General features: G+C 59.8%; 3 protein-coding genes across 12 annotated transcripts in view; 1 reads left to right on the top strand and 2 right to left on the bottom strand.

Annotated features, from left to right (window-relative positions):
* The first annotated feature begins 368 nt into the window (after nucleotides 1–368).
* On the top strand, nucleotides 369–5,850 carry PIPOX (pipecolic acid and sarcosine oxidase). The gene is made up of 8 exons (XM_033078392.2): nucleotides 369–3,166; nucleotides 3,464–3,612; nucleotides 4,025–4,226; nucleotides 4,340–4,522; nucleotides 4,587–4,739; nucleotides 4,807–4,965; nucleotides 5,073–5,148; nucleotides 5,242–5,850. Exons 1-8 carry the CDS (start codon nucleotides 2,867–2,869, stop codon nucleotides 5,370–5,372), a joined length of 1,353 nt encoding a protein of 450 aa, XP_032934283.1. The 5' UTR covers nucleotides 369–2,866; the 3' UTR covers nucleotides 5,373–5,850.
* Nucleotides 5,851–6,327: 477 nt separating this feature from the next.
* Nucleotides 6,328–22,298, bottom strand: part of MYO18A (myosin XVIIIA) — a 36,263-nt gene continuing 20,292 nt past the window's right edge. For 7 of the 10 annotated variants that reach the window (XM_033078381.1, XM_033078382.1, XM_033078383.1 and 4 more), the window contains 25 exons: nucleotides 22,029–22,188; nucleotides 21,763–21,949; nucleotides 21,439–21,673; nucleotides 20,531–20,640; nucleotides 20,378–20,443; nucleotides 20,003–20,131; nucleotides 19,412–19,555; nucleotides 18,309–18,398; nucleotides 18,104–18,223; nucleotides 17,916–18,027; nucleotides 17,686–17,813; nucleotides 17,427–17,581; nucleotides 16,187–16,310; nucleotides 15,910–16,110; nucleotides 15,504–15,614; nucleotides 15,077–15,181; nucleotides 14,819–14,965; nucleotides 14,615–14,728; nucleotides 14,360–14,476; nucleotides 14,189–14,272; nucleotides 13,831–13,968; nucleotides 12,969–13,154; nucleotides 12,748–12,887; nucleotides 10,061–10,183; nucleotides 6,328–6,989 (listed from right to left, as the gene is read on the bottom strand). In XM_033078381.1, coding sequence (XP_032934272.1) covers nucleotides 6,851–6,989; nucleotides 10,061–10,183; nucleotides 12,748–12,887; nucleotides 12,969–13,154; nucleotides 13,831–13,968; nucleotides 14,189–14,272; nucleotides 14,360–14,476; nucleotides 14,615–14,728; nucleotides 14,819–14,965; nucleotides 15,077–15,181; nucleotides 15,504–15,614; nucleotides 15,910–16,110; nucleotides 16,187–16,310; nucleotides 17,427–17,581; nucleotides 17,686–17,813; nucleotides 17,916–18,027; nucleotides 18,104–18,223; nucleotides 18,309–18,398; nucleotides 19,412–19,555; nucleotides 20,003–20,131; nucleotides 20,378–20,443; nucleotides 20,531–20,640; nucleotides 21,439–21,673; nucleotides 21,763–21,949; nucleotides 22,029–22,188 — 3,365 coding nt within the window. In that variant the 3' untranslated portion in view covers nucleotides 6,328–6,850. The other 3 variants (XM_033078390.1, XM_033078391.2, XM_033078387.2) reach the window with 2 other exon arrangements.
* Nucleotides 6,996–10,054, bottom strand: LOC117006099 (serine/arginine repetitive matrix protein 1-like). The gene has a single exon (XM_033078393.1). It carries the CDS (start codon nucleotides 9,331–9,333, stop codon nucleotides 8,044–8,046), a length of 1,290 nt encoding a protein of 429 aa, XP_032934284.1. The 5' UTR covers nucleotides 9,334–10,054; the 3' UTR covers nucleotides 6,996–8,043.

The following is a 22,298-nucleotide window of genomic DNA, read 5'->3' as shown; positions in this document are numbered from 1 at the left end:
GGGGAGGGGGATCGCCTAACCCCCCCTTTCCGCCCCGAATCCCGGCAACCCTTCGGGGTGGGAGCCTCGGAGGGCTGTGGGCAAGGTGCTCAGTGCCCACCCCACCGTATCCTACCCGCCCACCCTCCAGAACTCTCACCACATCCCTTCCCAGCCTCCTCTTTCCCATCCCTAAATAACCCAAATTCGGGCTGGGCTCATCATCCCCCGACCAGAGACACTTGGACCCGGAACAGCGCAGAGGGGGGCCGATATTCTTTATGGGGGGGGGTCCAACAGCCCCTCCCCAGCCCCTTGGCTGGGGGTCCCGGAGGGCAGCCAGCCCTGCAGTGGGCAGATGGTGTTGGCACCGGCACCGAGCAGCTCCATGTTGGCTGATGGACGGCTCTTGCGGGTGTTAAAAATATATATAAAAAAATCTCTTTGTTTAATAACTCCCTCCCCATCCTTCCAAAAGCCCAGATGGCTTCGCCCCGCCGGATTCCCCGCAGCCCGGCCAGCCCCGCTGCACACACAGCCCACGCAGCCAGCTCCGGTGCGGGTTTAATTTTAATCCCAGGTCCTGCTTTGCCGACATGCATCATTCCTGCCATGGAGAATGGCATGGCTTGGCATGGGGACCAAGAACAGAGCAGCAGCCAGTCCCACGTCATGGGCTGTGTGCCACCAACGCCGCGGCACTGTCTGTTGTGCCACCAGCCCCACGGCTGTGGTGGGAGCGGGGCTGGGAGCAATGCCGGGATCCTTCTCATCCCGGGGGTGCTGCCGGCTCTCCCGCAAAGCACTTTCAGCTCTAAACCCAAAACTTTGATCCGTCGGTAGCACCATCAATGTTTAATGCAGCAAAGCCCTGGTAGGACGCCGAAGATGAGCATTTTGAGGCCAAATTGAAGTTTCTAATATTATGATATTCAAATAATTTTAATCTGCCTGATGCTTCCCCAGGCACGTACCTGGACTGCTAATGAGGGTCTGCCTTCAGCTGCTGTTGCTTTTGACAGAAAACAAACAATTCTTTGCAGGTGCCATCAAAAGAATGGGAATGGAGAGGTCTGGGGAGGAAAATGGGGGCGAGCGTGCGTGGAGCCAACATGTTATGGCTGGGAGAGAAGGATTTCGTGTTTGCTTTGGCTCCCTGGGGAACAGCATTGCTCCCTAATTCTTTTTTAAGTGTTGGTTTGTGCTCGGTGAAAAATGAGTCTGGCACAGATGGATGATGGGATTTTGGGAAACTTCTGTCCCAGAGTACAGGGGTTGAAAAGGGTGTTGTGGGTGCAGAGTCTAGCACCCATCAATTGCATCGGATCCTTGCCCAGCCTTGGCCAAAGTTCCTTGTTCCCCGTTTCCCCCATGTGCCACGCGGATCTGAGCTGGGGCAGATTCCACAGCCTGTGCCAGGCAGTTCCCCAAGCCCCCATTTCCCCCTCCCCATGACATTGCCAGCCCTGAGTTTTCCCATCCATCCACCCAGCCCGCGCAGGGAAAATTTCATTTTTACTGAGCTCTCCTGACCCACGCCGGCTGCTTATGGAAATGGATTTCTTGCTGCCACAAGCATTGCCTCCATTCAGTATAAACCCAGATGGAGAGGACATGGCAAGGATGATGGACACCTTGGCACAGGACTGGGGGGAGCCCCCAAAAATTCACATTAAGGCAAGCTGAGGTCCTGCAGCTTCTTTTTGGGCTTTGGGGATGCAGACCTCCCTGATGCCTGGGTTAATCCCTGGTTGGAGTCACCTGCAGAACATAAGCAATGGCTTGAGGGGTCCCACAGAGCCTGGGGATGGTGATTTGCAAAGGTCTCAACATCTCTGTAACCTCACAAGCGAGGCTTTCCATCCATTCTATTACCACACTGCTAACGGGAGAGGAGTTCATTTTTACCATTTAACGTTTCATGGATAATTAATTATTCTTCATCTTTCCAGCAAAAAAGGAAGAGCAAGTCGAGGGGCTATTCAAAGCGAAAAAAAGTCAGCTGAAACCCAGGGAAATTGCTGAATTATTTGTAACATCAAAGGCGAGGGAGGATGCGCTGATTTAACGGGGCCGTGTGCGATGCAGAGCCCTGGGCATCGTGGTGATGCTGAGACTGGGATGCACTCATTGCAGCAGTGCTCATGGGCAGAGGGGTGGAGGAGGGGTCTGGGGGGCACCCCAGCCTCTGCCCGTGCTGCCCATCCTCCTCCTCTCACCTCCCCATCGCTGTGAGCTGCCTGTTCTGCCTTTGCACAATGTTGGGGTGTCCCTGTGACCTGGTGGGAGCATCCAGTGCTCCCCAGTGCTTCATTCATCACCACAGACAAGTGGGGAAATAAATAACGATATTTAACATTTCGTAATAACAACGATTAACCGGTAAATAATGCCTTTTACACCGCAGAAGCCAGAGTAAATTAATTTCCCTAATTAGCTGTCAGGCAGCACAGGGCAGTGGCAGCAGTGGGCAAAAACTGCCACTCTGAGGCATTGTCCCCAAATCCCAGCCACACCCCAAAATTTTATAGATTTGCAAAATCCACCATGCTGCATCCTGGCAGCTCTGGTGAGCCCTAAATCACCCCTATCTCCTGTTAAAAAAAGACAACAAAAGATGGCAACAAAATGGTTTATGGCTGTAATAAATTGTGCTGGAGGAAAAAAAAAAGCCCTGTTTGCCTGGAAGCAAGGAGGGGTTTCCCATTGGCACACAAATGGAAGCCCTGTCCACCACTGCCGGAACCAGCAGTGACCAGTGGAAATGGGGATTTATTTGGAATAGTTTTCCTTCCCATATATGTGATCTGTTCACTCTGATCAGCTGAACTGCCTGCCCTCCTGGCACCAGGTGTTGGTGTTGTTGGGGGAAAGAGAATATTTGTGCATGGTCAGCCCCAAGAGGCAGGAAGAATGTGACCCCTGTGTGCCCCTGTGTCCCCACAGAGCTGGAGGGTGGCCAAAGCTCCACCACCCGCTCGGCTTGGCTGGACTCTGCCCCGTTCCTCCCCCTGGCTCTCCTCCCAGCAGCCACAGAGACAGGAGCAGGGACAGGACAGCCATGGCTGCCCCAAGCCAGCCCCAGAAGTCCACCTACGATGTCATTGTCATTGGGGCCGGCATCCAGGGCTCTTTCACTGCCTACCACCTGGCCCAGCGCCACAAGGACACTCTGCTGCTGGAGCAGGTATGGTGACCCCATTCTGCCATGCTCCCCTTCCCGACAGGCTGGGGCGGGTTCCTGCAGACCTGGCTGCCTTCCGCCGTGGCACGGAGCAGAGCTGCTGCTGGCACCGCCGTCCCCAGTGCCAGAACACCCTGTCCCCAGCACTAGGAACCCCTTTTCCTGCTGTTTCCCGGTGCTGTGGTTGACAGGGCAGGCTGTGTCCTCTGCCCTCTGCCGCACGGCGCTGGGGCACACGGGGCTGGTGGGATTGAGGGTGGCAGTGTCTGAGATCACTCCCATGTCCTCTCTGCCCCACAGTTCCTCCTGCCCCACTCCCGGGGCAGCTCTCACGGGCAGAGCCGCATCATCCGCAGCGCCTATGCCCAGGAGTACTACTCCCGCATGATGCCCGAGAGCTTCCGCCTCTGGCGGCAGCTGGAGGCCGAGACCGGCACCACCCTGTACAGGTGATGGGGACAGGGACACAGCCACCACCGGGCACTGTCCCCTCCCCGCGGGACTTGGGGCGGTGACCTTTGCACGGGATGCGGCTTCCTTGGCAGGCAGCTGCCAGTTCCTGGAAATTTATGAGGCTCTATGTCATTAAGGAAGTGAGCATCTAAATGATCCTCGGGTGCCAGGGTCAGGGCTGATGGTGTTTGGTGTATTTAGGGGGGACAGTGTGATGTCAGTGTACGGACCCTCCCCAAGCATCTCACTCTGCCCTTGTCACCCCATCCCACTGTGCATTGCCCAAACAGCAGGGTGAACTTCCCAAGCATCACTGGTGTCACCGTGCCTCAGTTTCCCCCAGGGGAAAGCAGGGGGTCCGTGCAGGGAGGGGAAGCAGGGCGAGGTGACATGACTGGTGGGATGCAGGCAGACGGGACTGGTGCTGCTGGGGCCGCCGGGAGAGCCGGAGCTGGAGGCCTGCAGGAGGAACCTGGGTGTTGATGAGGTCCTCGACGCCGCGGCGCTGGCTCAGCGCTTCCCTGGCTTCCGGCTGCAAGCTGGCCAGGTGGCCGTGGTGGACACCACTGCCGGGGTGCTCTTCGCTGACCGGGCACTGCGGACAGTGCAGGTGGGTGCTGCTGGGGGGATGGAACGCTTTGGGATGACACGGGATGATTTGGGATGGGATGGGGTCCCCTGGCTCTATCCTCGCAGTCACCTCCTGTCACCCTCCCCACCCAGGAGGTTTTTCGCCGCCATGGGGGCACCCTGCGGGATGGGCAGAAGGTGCTGCACATCGAACCTGGGCCCATGGTCACTGTCACCACCACTGCTGGGGTGTACAAAGCCCCTCGGCTCATCATCACGGCTGGAGCCTGGACCGGTGCCTTTGTGGAAAAACTGGGTCTGCGCCTGCCGCTGCAGGTAAGGGGTGGTGGCACAAAGGGGTGTGGCACAACCACAGCCAGAGCTAATGCAGTGATTCCAGCCCCTGCGCATCGATGTCTGCTACTGGAGGGAGAAGCAACCTGGGAGTGCCAGCTTGGGCAGTGTCAGTCCCTGCTTCCTGACCCTGGGGCTGAGCCAAGCCCCCCACGGCATCTACGGGCTGCCCTCCATTGAGTACCCAGGTCTGATGAAGGTGAGCAGGGCACAGATGAAGGTCGGGGGATTCCCTAAGCAGCCCACCCTGACCAGCTGTCCTCCAGGTGAGCCACCACCACGGCAGCCCCATTGACCCAGAGAAGCGGGATCAGACCTCCTCAAGTACCCCCGGCCCTGACATTGCCATCCTGAGCAGCTTCATCAACAGCTATCTACCCGGGCTGGAGACCCAGCCAGCACTGAGGGAGACCTGCCTCTACACGGTGAGACCCTCCCCAGGGCACAGATCCACACATCCGGGGTCCTGAGCCTTCTCCCACCCCAAGGTGGACCCCACCCTGTCTCCTCACCTTCACACCTGGCTCCCCAGAATACTCCAGATGAAGATTTCATCCTGGACCGGCATCCCAAGTTCAGCAACATTGTCATCGGTGCCGGTTTCTCAGGTAAGCAAGGGCAGCCACCCCTCCAACCCAGCACTCCAGAGCTGCCCAGGGTCACAGGGATGGTCGTCCCCACCTTCCCTCTCCATCCCACAGGCCATGGGTTCAAGCTGGCGCCGGTGGTGGGGAAGTTGCTGTGTGAACTGAGCCTGGGAGAGGAGCCATCCTACAACATGGCCCACTTCACCATCACTCGTTTCCCTGGAGTGCTTCGGGCTGCACTGTAGGTGTGGGGCTCCAGATGGCATTGCACTGGCCTGCAGCTGTGTCCCTGCATCCCAGCGTCCTCACACCCAGTACACCTCCATCCCCACGTGTCTCCATCTCCCTGCACCCCGGTTACACGCTGTACTCCTCCAACCCCACACCCCCAGATATCCTGCGTCCCCATGTCCCCATATTCCACCATCCCAGCATTTCTGCATCCTTATTCCCCACATCCCTGCATCCTGGTACCCTGCCTCCCCACATCCCAGCATCTCCCGTGCCATGAAGTGCCAAGCCATCTCTACCAAGAACCCACTCCTGGGGAACAAATTAAGAAGCTTTGTCAGCCTCATGAAGATGGAGCTGGAGCAGCGCAGAGAGACACACTCGCTTAGGAGTCAAGTTAAATGTTTTAATGTTAAATGTGCCATTTTATTATCATTAGATCGCTCCCACTTAATGAAAGCGCATTAGCGCAGCGTGGCTTTATGGCAGCGAGCATCGAGCTTGGCCTGTGTGCTTCCAAGAGATGGTGAGGAAAGGGAAACAACCTGCCAAGGAGTGAGGGAGGTCCCCAAAGTGCAGGATGTCCCTGGGGCCAGGTGCATGGCACGGGAGAGCACACAGCCAGGGCCAAGGCTGAGCCGTGCAGGCAGCCAGCAATGCACATCATCATCTCCTCCACGTTAATTATTTAACACCAGCAGGCAGAGGCTCTGTCCCGCTGCTCATCTGCATATTTATGAAGATTGATAAATGATTCAGCACTGGCACCCACAAGGGCTTTCCCCCCTCCCTCCCCTCTCCAGCACCCATGGGTGCAGCACGCTCAGGGAAGAGGCCAGACTTGGCCTTTCCATGAAGCCCTGCATCCTTGCTGGGGCTGGATGCATTCCATCAGACCCTTCCACCATGCAAACACCCCCCCAAAACGGGGGGACTCCCCCAGGCACACGGAGCAAGCAGCAGCCAGTATCACCAGCCAGAAATGACGTTTATTTTCATACTGAAAGTAAAGGGGGTGGGGGAAGATGCACAGCTGGGCTAGTGCAAAACAGCCAGGCAGAGGTGGGGAGCTGGGGAGGGGTCACAAAAACCCAGGTGGGCACCTGGGACCCTCTCCCCACGTCCCCCTTCCCGGCTGCTGGGTGGCTGCTCCCCAGGGCCCGGCCAGCGAGAGACGTCTTTGGCTCAACTAAAAGGGGTGTAAGAGGACGGCAGGGTGCCGGAGGGGGGAGTTTAAGTTATAAAACAAGGAGCCAGCAGGCACTGAGGAATAAATCCCGGGTGCCAGAGCAGCCGACTCTGCCGCCAAGGACAGACAGGAGGTGGGAGGGTGGGGGTGCAGCCAGCGAGCCGGCCGGGCTGCTCCTCCCATGGCTGGAGCCGGGGGGGCGGCTGCGTGTGTCCCCCCCACCCCGTGCAGAAGAAATACCGGCAGCCCGGAGCGACCCTGGAGCTGAGTGTTCCCGGGGCGGTGGGAAGTGGTGCTGGGGGTCTAGGCGGGGGTCTCGGCAGCCCGGCTCTCCGCCTCGCTGGCACTGGGGGAGCTGCGGGAGGAGCGACGTGTGCTGTCCCCGGCGTCCTGCTCGTCGTCCCATCTGTCGTAGGTGAAGGTGTGCCGGGAGCTCGTGGGGCTGTGGGAGAGAGCGGGGTTACGGGGGGTGACAAAGGGCTCCATGTCCCCAGCATGGCTTGGCTGCTGAGCACAACTCCCCTCCGGCTGCAGAGAGAGCTGCGGTGAGCCAGCATGCTGGCAGCCAGCTGGATGGAGCCTTGATTGCCTCCTTTTTTATGTTTTCCGAGATATTTGGGACATGCCTCACTGCAAACAACTCCTTGCTGTGCTGAGCTGAGCCCCTGCTCTGCAGTGGGGCTGAGCTGAGCCTTTGCCCAGGCTTGTGGCCCTGGGTGCCAACACCAGTGCTCCCAGACACCCTGACTGAGGGTCCCGGTTGTACCCGAGTCCAGGGCTGGGTGCTGGGGCTGTTGCTCCCCAGTACCCCATGATGCCTTCCCCTCCTCTGGGACAGGCAGCCCAGACATTTCCAAAAGGCTTCTTTCCCTTCCTCCAGCCATTCTCCTATTCGAGCCATCAGAAAGGATGAAGCCTGCTCTGAAATCACTGCCAGGGAGCCCAAACACACCCTCTCTGCATCAAACAGCATGCAGAGCTCCAGAGTCCTGCAGGTTGACACCGTTCACACCCCGAATTCCCATCACAGGCACTCAACAGGACACAGGGCAACCCTGGGCTCCAGCATCCCAACCTGGTTCCCCACCAATGGATGCTGGCTGCCCCCATGCTCACACACTGCAGTGGGTGCGTGTTAGTACCCATCCCACTCCCCTCTGCTCCTGGGGGGCTGTGCTGCCCATCAAACCCTTAAAAAATTCCTGAAGGAATAAATCCAGATGTGTCCTGGCCGACGGCTGGGGAGCCAGGAAGGGATTAGCACTTCCTGGTGTCCCGCAGCTGCTAATCCTGAACACGCTGCGTCCTGGCAGCTGCCGGTCCCGCTGCGGCCGTGCCGGGATCTCCCCACAGATGGAGATGTGCTGGGGATGCCCCAAGGCAGGGCTGCTGCAGGCACAGAGGGAACTCCGGAGTCAGGAGAGGGTTAGGGCGAGCGGTTAGTGGCACACGGGGAGGTTCATGCTGCACGGCACACACCGCTCCCACCTCCTGCCTCAGTCGCTCTCGGGACGGTACAGGTACTTCATCATCAGGTTGTCCACCTGCTTTTTCCGCTGCTTCTCCTCCTTCTTGCCCCGGGCAGGACGTGTGGGCTCCTCGCTCCCCGCCCCCCGCGGGCCCTTCTTGACACTGGAGGTGCTGCGGTAAGAGCTGGTGGAGCCGGAGGACGACTCGGAGGAGGAACTGGACTCGGATGATGACTGCTGCTTCTTCTTCTTCTTCTTGGATTTCTTCTTGCTTTTCTTGGCACGCTTCTTGGAGCTCTTCTTCTTCTGCTCCTCCTCTTCCTCGGAGGAGCCCGAGCTGCTGCGGCACCGGCAGGTGTGCCGGGAGAAGTCGAGGGCGGACGCGGAGCGGCGTAGGCTGCCGGAGGGGCGGTCAGCGGCGCCCAGGGGGGCCGCACTCCGGACACTCCGGACACTCCGGACACTCCGGCCATCATCCCCCGAGTCGGCGTCGGGGCTGGAGTAGCCCCTGGCCCGCAGCGGGCGGTAGCTCAGCACCTCTTGGATGGCGGCTTCCAGGTCGGGGTCGAGGTAGGAGCGGTGCCGCACGGGACGCGCGTCCCCAGGACCCTCCTCCTCCTCGGAGGCTGCGCTGCGGGGCCGCGGGGGCACAGAGAAGCTGCGCCCCAAGAGGGGCTGCCCGCGGGACCCTTCCTCCGCCTCATCCAGGCGGCTGCGGGCCAGGGAGAGCCGCGATTCAGGCCGGCCCTCGGGGCCCCCGCGCCGGCTCCGCAAGCTGCCGGGGCTGGAGAGGGCGAAGCTCAGCACCGAGCACCCCTCGTCCCCATCATCGCCGTCCTCCAGCCCGCGCCAGGAGGCGGAGGAGACGCGGCTCACTGGGGCGGAGGCGACAGAAGCTTTCTCTACGTCAGTGGCCGAGAGGGACCACCGCTTGTCCAGCCCTTGGCGAGCCCGGCCGCTGGCGTCGGCGAAGGCGCGGGCGATGACAGCCGCCCGGTCCTGGGGCTCGCCGCCGCGGGCCGCCCGGCGCGGAGGGCGCTCGGGGGAAGGCGGCCGCTCGCCCAGGGCGCTGAACAGCGTCTGCTCATCCCCGCGGCCGCCTATGGAATCCTTGAGGCCCGGGCGCTTCCTGTAGCTGAGGGAGCTCAACACCGACACCGGCCGCTCGTCGGGCTCGGGGCCGTCCGGCGGGGCTGACCTGCGCCGCGGCACCGCGGCCCCGCACGCACCGGGGAGACAAGAGAGACACGGAGATGAGCGGGCGAAGGGGGGGCCGGCGAGGCGGCCTCGGCAATTTGCGTCAGCGGGAAATGGCATCGTGGAAAAATGTCATGTAAATGTGGGAATTGTTCTAGCCCAGCACTTTGATTCCCCTTTAAAGTGTTGCCTTCAATTTATTTCATTGTCGGCTACCTGGAGCCGCTGCATTTGATTCCCGACTTCAGAAAAGGTGGAATTATCTCCAATAACAAAATGTTTTACATCTGCACCGCTGAATAAATTAAACCAATTAACAGAAACCAGCTCAGATCTTTCCCCCCTGCTCGGCAGAGGGAGGGAGTCCCCTGGGACTCCTGGAACCCTGCTAGGAAATTGGGTTTGGATAAAAGCAATCTGCGCTCAGCAGGCATGCGTTTTCCAAGGGAAAGGGGAGTGGGGCTGGGGCACACATGCCGTGGGTGCACCTGGGCATGGCCCCCACCTTTGCCAACATTTTCTGAGAGGTGTGGGGAGGGGCTGCAGAGGAGGGCAGGATGGGAGTCAATCCTGGAGTAATGGAATGCTACACAGAGCTAAAGCCCAGAACTGCAAGCCCTGGGGAGGCAGATGGAGTGGGGGCTGTGGATGCCCCATGTGCCTCCAGGGTGGGATGAGGGAAGGGGGACCAGGCAGTTCCTCTGGGTGAGGGGACATGTGTCCCCAGTGAAGACTGAGCTGCTCACCAGCATTAACCCTCCCCAGGCCATCCACTCAGGTGGGAACACAGCACCAAATGCCACATCCATGGGTACCCACCCATCCCCGTGCCCAGCACTGCACCCACCTGCTACCCTTCAGGCTGCCGTCATCTGAGAGCGCTTTGGAGGAGCCTTTGTTCTTGGAGAGCCAAGACTTCACCCCATCCACGCGCTCCTCCAGCTCCGAGTCCACATCTGAGTCACCGTCACTGCCAGAGGAGCAGATCAGGGTGCAAGAAAGCAAGAGGTCAGCAAGGGGCAGTGAGTTTTTGGGTGCTGGAGGGATGTAAGTGCACTGGAACACACTGAACCCCTCCAGTACCCACTGCCTCTGGCATGGGTGAAACCCCACCTTATGGTTCTGCTCCATCTCTGGGACACAATCTGCACACCCATAGTTCAACCTGAAAGTCAGCAGCACCCCCAAACCATCCCTGTGGCTGCCCAAGGGGCTCCTGCACCCTCTGCCCAACATCTCCCTGTCACTGAATGGTTCCAGAGCTGGAGACAGCAAGGACTGGCTTTGGGGCAGCAGGCAGGGTCACAGCTCCAGAAACACAGGAGATTTCCAGCTCTGGGATTGGGAAGGAAATAAGTGGGTTCATTTTATAGGCTGCCGTCGAGTGCAGAATTACAGTGAGGAAGAGCAATGCTGATGGCCCCGGGTAAACAGGAGTTTAGCAGGCGGAACAGAAACGACTCCGGCACGGCGGGTGCGGGAGCACAGCGGGCAGATTTACAGCCCTGCCGTGCCCGAGAGCCCCTGATTTACGTCCCGGCATAAAAAAAGTCCTATCTGGCTTAAACCATCTAATTTATAACGGCCGTTCGTAACCATATTGATTGCCTTTAGAAAGAAGGTGCTGTCTGCATTGCAAAATCCATTCCTCCACGTTAAAAGCATCCCTGAATAAATCTCTCTTAATACCTCACCGCTTACTGCTTTCATTAGGGCTACGGCAGCACCGTCGGGATCTATACGGAAATTGAAGCAGTGTGGTCCCCTCTTGCCACCCTGCTCCCACCAGGCCACTCCGAGGAAGGGATGGGATGTATCATAGGATCTTAAATGGCCTTTTATCCGCCCGGTTTTGGGCTTATTCCCTGTCTGGGAATGAAGGCAAACAGCACAAGGGACAGGCTGGGATAGACCCTGTATATGAATCCTTCTCTTTTTAAATTCAGAGCAACGAGCTGCTCTCCATCCTGCGCATCTCCCTCCCCTGCAATACATCCAGGCAACGCTGGGCTTGGGGGAAAAAAAACACACCAACAAAAAAACACAGAATGACACCAAAAAAAACCACCAACAAGCCCCGAAAACAAGCTCTGGGGGCAGCTAACATTTTCTGACCACATCAAACACAGTTTATGTCCAGGCAAACGTGCCGTTAGTTAAGCAGGACCCAGGTCGTGGGAGCGACCATGGATGGGGGTATTAATCAGTGGCAGCAGGGCTCCATTGCTGCCTCATGCTGATACATTTGTCATCAGCCACAGCAGAGCATCCCCCCCAGCCCACCCCAGGGCTCATCCCATCCCCATGCCAGGATGTGGTTATGTGCTGTGCCGTGCCACGGGTGCTGTTAGGGCATGCGGAGCTGGGCCAGTGGCATGCGGGACCCCGGCCCCCGGGGGTGAGGTGGGGGTTAGGGGAGGGGAGGAAGGAAAGAGACACTCCTCACATTTTACTCTTTCTTTTCTGATACTTTGCCACCATGTCCTGCAAACTGGGAGGGGTTGGAGGGGGGGGAAAGGGTTGGAGTGGGGAGAAACACAACAGAAAATAAATCAAATGAAAGGAAAATTAAAAAAAAAATAAGAGAAAGTCTGGGGGAAACAGATGTGGGTAAATTAAATAATGGGGAAGGGTCAGGGGAGGCAGGTGAGGCTTGTGCCCCAGTAGTGGGGTTGCACTGGATCCCAGCATCCCAGGTTGGGTGCTGGAGCGTATCCAAAGAAAGGCAACAGAGCTGGGGAAGGATCTGGAGCACAAATCTGATGAGGAGCAACTGAGGGACTGGGGGACTCAGCCTGGAGAAAAGGAGGATCAGGGGGCACTTTTTCATGCTCTACAACTTCCTGAAAGGAGGTTGTAGCCAGCTGGAGGTTTGCTCCCAAGGAACAAGCGGTAAGGCAAGATGACATGGCCTCAAGTTGTGCCATGGGAGGTTTAGATTGGATATTAGGGGAAATTTCTTCACCAGAAGGGTGGTTGGGCATTTTAACAGGCTGTGCAGGGAAGTGGTAGAGTCATTCCCTGGAAACATTAAAAAAATGTGTGGATGTGGCACTTGGGGACATGATTTAGTGCTAACATGGCAGTGCTGAGTTAATGGCTGGAGTCGATTATCTCAGAGGTCTTTCCCAACCTAAACAATTGCATGATTCTATAATTCTATCCTGGGCTGGGCTGGATCCCAGCATCCCAAACCTCCTGCCAGCTTGTGCTGCCCTGGCTCCTGGGGCTCCCTGGGCTGTTTCCAGCCAGCTGGCAGGATCCTGGATGAATTTCAGGCACCTCCACAAGTGGTTGAAGCTCATGGGGGCTGCGGGTGGACGGAGGGACGGATGCACAGATGCATGGACTGATGCCTGTGTGCACGGGTGCCCGATGCACGGATGGGATGCACGTGACAGATGCATGGATGGATGCACAGACAGCATCCTGCCAGGGCCAGGCAGAGCCAAGGGGTCCCGTGGCATTTCTGAAGTGGCGAGGGGAAGCGGTGACCCCCAGGGACGCGTGGGAGCCGGGCCCAGGTGCTCTCACCTGTTGATGAGGTCCTCATTGCTGTCACTCTCCATCTCATCCTCGATGGCCGCCTGCAGGTCCCCGATGCGCTTGAAGGCCAGCTTCAGGTCTGACTGCAGGCTCTGGTTGGCAGCTTCCAGGCTCTCCAGGTCCATCTCCTGTGGGGAGGGAGTGGGATGAGCCGAGCTCCTCAGGGAACTCCCCCTTGTCCCTGCCTGGCCCTATCACGGGTGCCTCACCAACTCGTGCTTCTTGCGGCTGGCTTCTGCCTCCTTCTTGGCCAGCTCGCCCATCTCCTCCTTGACATCACGGAGCTGCCGCTGCAGCCGCTTGTTCTGCTCCTTCTCCCGGTTCTCGGCGGCTGCGCGCTGATCCCGCTCCTCCGTCAGCTTCTCCATGTTCTCCTTCAGCCGTGTGGCCAGGCTCTGCCGAGCAGCAGGGTCACCCCAAACCCCGCCATGGACCTCCCAACCTGCATGTCCATCCTCACCCCAACACCCATCAGGGGATGATGCGTGGATGGATCCCACTCCCATCAATTTACACGAGGAGATGGAGGAGAAACCACCCCCTTCCAGGGCCAGCGAAAGGGCAGAACAACAGCAAGGGCTTTGTTGAATTGAAAAAAATAGATTTAACTGTGTGTGAAGTAATTAAAACATGTAACGTAGGGAAAAAATAGCTCCCGCTCTCCCCCGGCCACTGAGCCAGCCGCTGCATATTTATGGCCCCGGCAGAGAGAGTGGGGAAGGAAATAATAGCTTGGAAAATATGAAGAGGAGAGCTAAGCTGCCGCGCTCCCCGGCAGAGCTGCGGAGGCAGAATATAAAACAGGCTGCGTTCGCGGGACTGGGGAGTCTATAATTTCCCTAAGTCGATGCAGGGAAAGAGCAGCACTTTGCCGGGCTGGGCGGTGGATTACTGTTATCAGTGCTTGCAGGGAGCCTTCCCTGTGGAGACAGGGATGGGCTGCCAGAAGGGGAGGGCTGCAGTGTGGGGGGTCGTGGGGAGGGGAGGCACTCAGAAAGCCCTCAGGCAGTTTCATTATGGTCCTGTTGCACCCCTGTCCCAGCTGGAGCAGAGGGAGAGCCCCGTGGCTACCTCCAGGCGCTTGACTTGCGTCCTCTCGAACTCCAGCCTGGTCTCCAGCTCGCGGATCTTGGCCTCCTGCCGGCTCACCAGCGACTTGTCCACCATGGATTGCTCCAGGAACTCCAGCTGGCTCTGCAGACCTTGCAGCTGCGGGAGAGGGCACAGCCTCAGCCTCGACCACAATCACCCTGCCCCCACTGCCACGCTGTCCTGGAGGAGAGCTGCTGGCTATGATGCTCCCATCCTGGTGGAGAGCTTCCCACCAGACTGCTCTGCATCCCCCAGGTGCAGGGGGTCCCACATGGTGTGGGCATTGGGTCTCTGGGTGCACCCCATTGCCCCAGCTGCACTCAGGGTGCATCCTCACCTTCTCCTGCAGCTCCTGCTTCTCCTTGCTGACCTCCTCCAGCTGTGCCTGGAGGTCATTCATCTGTGCCATGTCCCGGGATGCCTACAGGACACACCAGGGCCATCAGCGGGGATTCCACTGTGCTGGCTCCTACAGGGGTGGGGGTGGGTGCAGCTGCTGCTACTTCACCTGGGCCACAGCTGCCTTGTGCTTCTTCATCAGCTCATTCATGTCCTCCTGATCCTCCTCCAGCCGGCTCTGCACCTCGTTCTTTTCCCGCTGCAGACGGCTCAGCTGCTCCTCCAGCTGCAGGGAGACACACGTGTCTCCCGCTGCATCCCAAGAATGGGGCACTCACCCCACAAAACCAAACAGCGTGGGGCCCCCCTGGGTGCAAATGGGGCATGGCCCCACCATGGTTCATCACCGCTCAAACCCACTCACCGCTGCCTTGGCCTTGGCAAGGTCATCGATCTGCAGGTGGAGGTCCTCGATCTCCACCTCCATGGATTTGCGCGCCTTGACAGCAGCTGCACAGGTGAACTCTGACTCTTCCAGCTGCAGGGATATAGCTCAGTGCCTGGCCAGGGAACAGGGACACCCTGTGTCCCTCAAAGCCTGCAGTATGAGCAGTGTCTAGATGCACACCTGATTCTTGAGCTGGGTGATCTCCCTCTTGCTGGGTGCGTTGTTTTTCAGGTGGTCCAGCATGATCTGAGCATCAGCCAGCAGCGCCTTTGTTCTCTTCAGGTCCCGGCGCAGGCGTTTTTCCGTCTCAAAGTCCCGCTGGTTAGCCTGTGGCAGGGGAAACTTTGCCACGATTCCATGCCAGAGGGGTTACCACCCCACCATGACCACCTCAGGGTCCCCAAAGCAAGGCAGGTGCCCAGCTGCCCTTCACCCCACCTGTTCGCTGACAGCAGATAACTTGCTCTCCAGCTCCCGCTTCTCTCTCAGCACCTTCTGCTTGTCCTCATATTCCTCCTCCAGCTGCACCTCCATCTGCTTCAGCTGGGGGACAGCCAGGGGGTAGCCAGTCAGGGCAGCAGGGAGGGGTCATGACCCCCTCCTCACGTGTCCCCACACCCTGGGGACACTGGGTGACCCCACCAGCTGGGTGTTTGCGCAACCAGAGGCACAAAGCCCGGCGTGCGCTGGCCCGGGCAGCAGAAGGACTGGTCGGACCTGCCGGGCCGGTGGAGCCGGGCTGTGGTCGGCTGTGTGGGAGCCTGTGCTGCGTGATGGTGCCCTGCTGGCAGCTCCAAGTACCCAGCCAGGGCATGGGGATGCATCCCAGGCCCTCCTGGGCAGAGGGGCCACAGCAGAGCCCTACCTTCTTCTGGCATGACTGCCGGATCTCCTCCACCTCCTCATCACGGCTCTCCACCTCCTTGGCGTGGGTCTGCCGCAGCCGCTCCATCTCCATCTCCAGCCGCAGCTTCGCCTGCAAATGGTGGGGATGTGGTCAGGGCAAAGGGGATGTGGGGACCCCTCCACACCACTCTCCAGTCACCACTCACCCTGAAAACCCCCCGGTCAGAGGCCAGCTGGGCTGCCCGCCCCATGGTGACCTGCCGGGCCATGGCACGGAGGGCCAGGAGCCGTGTCGGCCGCGGCAATGCCTGGCCTGACGCCGGGCTCAGGGCGACCGCCTCCTCTTCCCAGGCAAGCCCGGCCCAGGTAATAACAGCCCTGCATGAAACCACCCCACCCAGAAACCTCGCCCCTCCCCGCCGTACCTGCTCCAGCATCTGGATGGTCCCAGCCTGCTCATCCAGTTCCTCCTCCTGGTCTTTGACCTTCGCCTCCAGGTCCCTCAGCTGTTTCTTCACCTTGGCCAGGGAGGCTTCATCCTTTGACTCCTGGGAGGAGATGTCCTGCAGCTCTGCCTCCAGCGCCTCCGCCTTCTGTGTCAGCCCGGCAATGTCCGAGTCCTTGTCCTGCAAGAGACAGGGTCACTGTCATCCCAGGGCACTCAGTGACTGGGAGGCTGGGGAAGCTCTGGGGGCCACTCACCTCCAGCAGCTGCTTGAGGCCAAAGACCTCTGCCACCAGCACATCCTTCTCTCGGCTCAGCTTCTCCCGCTGCAGCCGTTCCCGCTGTGCCTCCTCATGCGCTTGCGAGAGCTCGCTGTCAAACCTGCACGGGGAGAGTGGAGCGAGCACTCAGCACCCTGGGGACTGATCCTCTGCCTGTGCCAGGGGCACTGCACCGAGCATCCCCTTCCCTCGGCAGCAGGCACCGGGAAAGGTGGTGTGCTGCTCAGTGCTTGTGTGAAACACACTGCTGATGAGTCTTTAATTGCCAGCACAGTGGCACCGAGTCACTCCTCCCAACGCCTTCACTCTGTGCTAATGGGGAGGGCAGCACCGACCACAGCAGCACCTCAGCTGTTCTCCAGGGCCAGCATGTGCCCGTGGAACTGCGCCTGCCAATGGCAGGGGCTTGGCTCCTCCAAGGGGACACCAAACCCACCAAGTAGGGCATTGAGGGGTCCCTAGGAGAGAAGGGCTCTTGGGCATCTCAGCTCCCACAGCTGCATCCCTGTGCTGGGATTCCACATGACATGGCACTAGTCCCATCCCCAGAGGGGACACACGTTTCCCTGGAGGGGATGCAGGCCCCTGTTCAAGGAGTGCTCAGCATAGCCTGTAGCCAGGCAGCACTGTGGAAGTCTCTCCCAGTGCCCCTGGGATGGGATCAGCCGGGTTTGCTCCAAAATCACTGCCTTTGGGGTTTGGAAAACAACCCTGAGCTTGAGTTTGTGACCTGCGTTAAACACCTCGGCAGCTAATCCCCATTTTTCCTTGCGCTGGGTAATAAACAGCTGCATTAGCACAGACTCCAATCCGCGGAAATTGAAATTAATTAGATTGGATTCTCTCGCTGTATTTGTGTGTGCGATCATTACCATAATGAGATGAAAGCGTCCCTGCTGCTTAATAACGTTAGCAAACTTTGGAGCTGGGAGAGGGGACGGGATGGCAACGAGTACTGAGCAGAGATGCAGGGCACTAGCAGCCTCCACCATAGGGCATGACCCCATGTGGGATCACTCAGCTCTGGGCCCCCCAAAAAGGGCATGGGGATCCCCCCCACAACACACACATCCAACTCAGGCAGCCCCATCCCGACTGGAGACACCTCAGCCAAATAGGAGCTGGTGAGGTGCCCAAATCCCTGCTAAAATGGTAATGCCACTTCGCCAGAGGCGTGTCCCCCATGTTCCCCCCGCTGCCAGCGCACGGTCCCCACCTCCGCTGCTTCTTCTCCAGGTCATGGTTGCGTCCCTGCTGTCCCTCAAGGTGCAGCTTGGTGTCCTGCAGCTCGGCAGCCAGGCGCTGGCACTTCTTCTTCAGCTGCTGCAGCGCGCGCTGGCTCTCCTCGCTGTCTGCCTGCAGGTCTGCCAGCTGCAGGCAGAGGCAGGCAGTCAGTGAGGGCTCTGGGATGCACCCCTGCTGTCCTAGCCATGCTGAGGGGACCAGGGATTCCCCAGAGCTGAGCCCCCACTCACCTTGCGCTCCAGCTGCCTCTTGCCCTGCTGCTCCACCTCCAGCTTGTCCTCCAGCTCCTGCTGTAGCCGCTTCTTGGTGAAGTCAATCTCCCGCACTGCCCGCTCGTATTTCAGCCGCCATTCGCCACCTGTGTGGGGAAATGCAGTCACCAAGGGGCTGTGGGGGTGGCACGGGGAGAGGGGGACACTGCAGGGTGTGCCAGCAGCCAGTACTGGAAGCAGGACAGTACCTGAATCATCATCGTCGAGCTCCCCGTTGAGCTCGGCCGCCCGGATGAGCCGAGCCTCCATCACCTCCATTTCCATGGACTCCATCTGCTTCTTCAGGGCATCATACTTGGCCTGGGAGGGGACATGGCTGTGGTGAGCACTGGAGGGGAACAAGAGACACTGCAAGGCCAGGGAGGGGCACATTTACCTGCAGGTCCTTCATCTCCTTCTCAGCCCGCAGCCTCTCGGCCGTCTCAGCGTCCAGCAGCTGGGAGGCTGACTCGCCGGTGTTGCGCTCGTCTGTCAGCTCCGATGTCAGCTCTGTGATCTGGGGGTGGCAGAGGGAATGGGACCATGGGCTGGGGAAGGCTGGCACGGCACCGTACCCCATCCCAGCAGCAGCAAAGACCTACCCTGCTCTCCAGGCGGTCGCTGTTGAGCCGCAGCTCGTTACGCTCCTTCTCCACCTTCTCGAGTTTGCTCTTCAGCTGCTGGATCTCTTCCTGCAACAGAGCAGGCGGTGAGGGAGGGGGCAGGCGCAGGGAAGAGGCTGGCGGGTAGGAGGCTGGCAGCTCTCTGCCCCTCCCCAGCACCCCCCCAGCGCAGGATGGGCAGGGTGGGGGCTCCCTGGGGCTGCTCTCCCCTGCCAAGGGCTGGGCAGGGACTTTCCCCAACCCGCTCCGCCGTCGTGCAGACTCCAACCCCATAAATGGTGTCGAAATGCCAGGCAGTCCCAGAAAAGCTGCAGAGGGGTACCCACATCCCCGGGCAGAGGAGGTGGGAATAAATCCACTCATCAGCAGCTTGCTGAAGGGTTTGGGTGCACCCAGCCCAGGTGGGGAGGGAGGGGGCGCACCAGGATGCCCAGGGACCACCAGCCAGTGCTGTGGAAGCATGTCTGGCTGCTAACATCTTCTTCTCTCTTTCTCTGGTCCCAGCACAGGCTGGAGGGACAGCAGGGGGCCCAGGTGCCGCTGGCCAGGTGCCCCTGGCCAGGTGCCTGTCCCCAGCAGGTCGGGGTGAAAGCTGAGCCAGGCAGCAGCTCCGTGCTCGCTGGGTGCACCAGTGTCTGGTTGCCAGTGCGAGTGGAGCCCCCGCATTTGCCTCTCGGCACACGGTTTCATTTCCATTCTCCACGCTTGTAATTGGGCTCAAGCAACAGCCGGCTCTCGGGATGCTAATGACATGCTGATTCGCAAATTAGGGAGCAATTCGAGCCTGGCGCTGACGGGGCTCAGGCAGACGTGGTCCTGCATCTCACCCCATCATGGGCTCCTGCTTCCCAACCCACTGCGGGATCCTGTATCCCAACACACCACAAGATCCCGCGTCCCACCCTTCACTGGGTTTTGTTTCCCACCCCACTGCAGAGTCCTCCATGCCACCCCACATTAGCTTCTGAGTGTGACCCCACAATGGGACCCTGCATCCCACCCCACCGTGGGGCCCTGCCCAGGACCAACGCTCCCCCAAACCCTCCCTGCTCCATCCAGCATCCCCCGGCATGGATACCCACGTCTTTGCCACGGATCTGGTCCTCGGTGAGCTGCACCTCGATGAGGGGCCGCACGGTGGTGAAGAGCTTCCACCAGGGCCAGTCCTTCACCCCTTTGTTCTTCTTGATGTTCTTCTGCACGCACCGGATGGCCAAATCCTGGATCTGTGCAGGGCACGGGGTCAGCACAGGGTGTGGGGTCAGCACGGAGCCGCCAGCAGGGCAAAGTGGGGCGTGTGGATGCTCAGCACCCCTGCCAGCACCCCAGCATGCTTCCCTTCATTTGGGGTAATTGCACCAGCAAATCTGCTGTTTGATCCTCTCCAGCCCCTCTAAATGCTAATCCCGGGAAGGTGAGGCACTGTGAGATGCCTATTTTACACCTTCCCTAACGATAAAAGTAGGAGCTGAAGTGTGGCTTCATCCTCCCGTGGCGATGCCCAGCAGCCTCCCTGCCGGTTCCCCCTGGCCCCCCGGTTCCCCCTGGCCCCCCACGGCTCCGGGGGAGGCGGGAGGAGGAGGTGCTGGCCCAGGAGGCGCAGAAAGGCTGCACTGCCCATTTTAGGCGAAATTGTGCAGCAGAGCGGGGAGGGGAGAGTCACTGGGACGAACCTTTCTCTTCTTGAAGTGCTGCCGTGCCAGGAAGCCCCTGCACGCTGCCTGGAAAAGGGTGATGTTCCTGCTGGTCTGTGTGTCCCGCTGCTCCTCCAGCCTGGCCAGTGATCCAGCCCGGAAAAACACCTGTGGGAGGGGAGCAGGACAGCAATGGGTGCCGGCATCCCTCCGGCCACACCACGCCACCCTCCCGCTGCTGGGGATGTGTCTCTCCTCTCCACAGCCACTGATCCTGTCCCACTGTGGGGTTTTATTCCCCAGGCACGAGGAATGCCGTGGGTGGGAGCGAACAGTGCTGCCCTTTTGCTGTCCCACCGTGCCATGACGCACAGCCCTGCCCACACCCACGCCCGGTGGTGTCGGGCACCATACCCGGCTCAAGCCCATGTGGTAGCTGCTCTTCTCCAGGTCCAGTGATTCCAGGAGCTCCTCCACTGCCTGCAGGGAGGGAAAAGGCATGAGGGCCAGGCACTTTGAGGTGCAGGGGACCCTGGACCACAGCAGTGACTGACATGGGGCACATACCCGCTTCTCATCCACCACGATGTAGTTGCGCCCGTGCTTTTTTGTCAGGTGTGGGGCCAGGACATCAAAGCGCCGCCTGAACTCCGCAAACACCATGTGGTCAGGGTAACCTGGGAGAGCAAGGGAGAGTGGGGCTCTGTGGATGGCCAAGGGATGGCCAGGAACATCCCCACGTGCCCTGGCATGCTGGGGTTCATGTTTTGGGAGAGCTGACAGGGTCACCCCACATGACACAAGCTCCCCATGGGGTCAGGCATAGCCGGAATGCCCTCGGCCTCCCCACGAGGTTTTCCTTGGCTGTGTCCTCCATCAATTTTGGCTGGGATCTGAGGAGAAAGCAGCCAGATCCCTCCTTGGGGGGAGAGCAGCGACACGTGTTGCCTGTGCAAGTCCTGCTCTGGCTCCACTCTGAGCCACAGCCAACTCCTGCATCGGGCTCCAGCACTGAGCCTCCATGTCTTAATTAACGATGAGGTATTGATGGGATCATTGACCCCAGCACGGCCGGCTGGCTACGGTCATCGATCCAGGAGGTGTGCAGGTGGCATCGATTTCCAATCATGGCAGGAAGGGTCCGGCCTCCAAGCAATAAACCCTTGGCCGGGTGGCTGGCCAGGGAATGTATCGATAAATGCTTTGCTGAGCACAACCCAGCGGCTCTCGTTGCAGCGGGACAGGGGCTGGATGCCAATGGGATTGCTGCCAGGAACCAGCGGCACCAGGGGAGACACCCAATTAAGGCCATGCTGTCCCCAGTGCAGATAACAGCCCAGCAGGGGAGGGGGACAGGGACAGGACCGCACTGCAGAGAGGCTCCAGAGCTCAGAGCAAGGGATTCCTGGGGGTCTTTGGCTCTCCAGTCAGGACCTCCGTGTTGTCCATGCCCTGGTGCTGGTGGCAGGGCTCACCTTGGCGGTACATGCGGAGGGCGTCGAGCAGGCGGGAGCCGCGGAGCTGGGCACGCAGGAGGGGCACGTCCAGCTGCATCAGCCCGGCCTCACAGTGCTCTGCTGGCAGCTCCAGCTCGCTGCCGCTCACCCGCCGGCACGGCACGGCCTGGGGGTCCCCACCACCCCCCGCCTTGGGCAGGAAGCAGTGCACAAAGTGGAGCTTGGACTTCTTGATGCTGTCGATGAGGGCGTCCTGTGGGTGCGGCACAGCAGGGTGAGCAGTGATGTGCAGCGGTGCCCCAGCCAGACACAGAGACTCCCCCACGGCACCCCCTCACTCACCACTTGCAGCTTGATCTGGATGCAGAGGGATTTCTTCTTGACTGCAGCCACGCCGGTGGTGAAGGTCTTGCGCATGCTGGTGGCGCGGCGCAGGGCCAGCTGGGAGCCGCCCTCCAGCCCCGCCACCGAGCCCGACAGCACCAGCGCCGACCCGCCACGCCCGGCAAACAGGCTGCTGATCACCTTCCTGCAGGGCATGGAGGGCATGTCACCCCCCAGTGTCACCTCTACCTCCTGCCATGCTCCCACCCCAGGACCCTGCTCACTTTTGGGACTCCTGCAGCAGGATAGAAGCATTTTGGGAGGCTGGGTTGTGCTTGACATAGTTGAGCCATCCCGTAGCATCGTACTCCACCCAGTTGGTCCCCGAGCTGTGTCCCAGGAGGAAGTGTCGGGGCTTGTCACTGGGGAGCAGCGGGTCGTGCCCTGCAGGGAAACACAGCACCAGTGGACACAGCCCTGGGGACCAGTGTGTCACTGGGGAATGTCACAGAATACCAGAATGGTTTGGGTTGTAAGGCACCCTAAAAATCATC

The sequence above is a fragment of the Catharus ustulatus genome, chromosome 22 (assembly GCF_009819885.2).
Source record: "Catharus ustulatus isolate bCatUst1 chromosome 22, bCatUst1.pri.v2, whole genome shotgun sequence".
Lineage (NCBI taxonomy): Eukaryota > Metazoa > Chordata > Aves > Passeriformes > Turdidae > Catharus > Catharus ustulatus.
This window is presented reverse-complemented; position numbering and strand designations above follow the sequence as displayed.

What these genes read in the sequence shown, in the direction of transcription:
- PIPOX (XM_033078392.2), top strand. Translation starts at nt 2,867, where the DNA reads ATGGTCAGCCCCAAGAGGCAGGAAGAATGTGACCCCTGTGTGCCCCTG. An exon ending in AGTACCCAGGTCTGATGAAG is followed by an intron (nt 4,740 to 4,806) that starts GTGAGCAGGGCA and finishes GCTGTCCTCCAG; the next exon opens with GTGAGCCACCACCACGGCAG. An exon ending in GGGAGACCTGCCTCTACACG is followed by an intron (nt 4,966 to 5,072) that starts GTGAGACCCTCC and finishes CTGGCTCCCCAG; the next exon opens with AATACTCCAGATGAAGATTT.
- LOC117006099 (XM_033078393.1), bottom strand. Translation starts at nt 9,333, where the DNA reads ATGCCATTTCCCGCTGACGCAAATTGCCGAGGCCGCCTCGCCGGCCCC.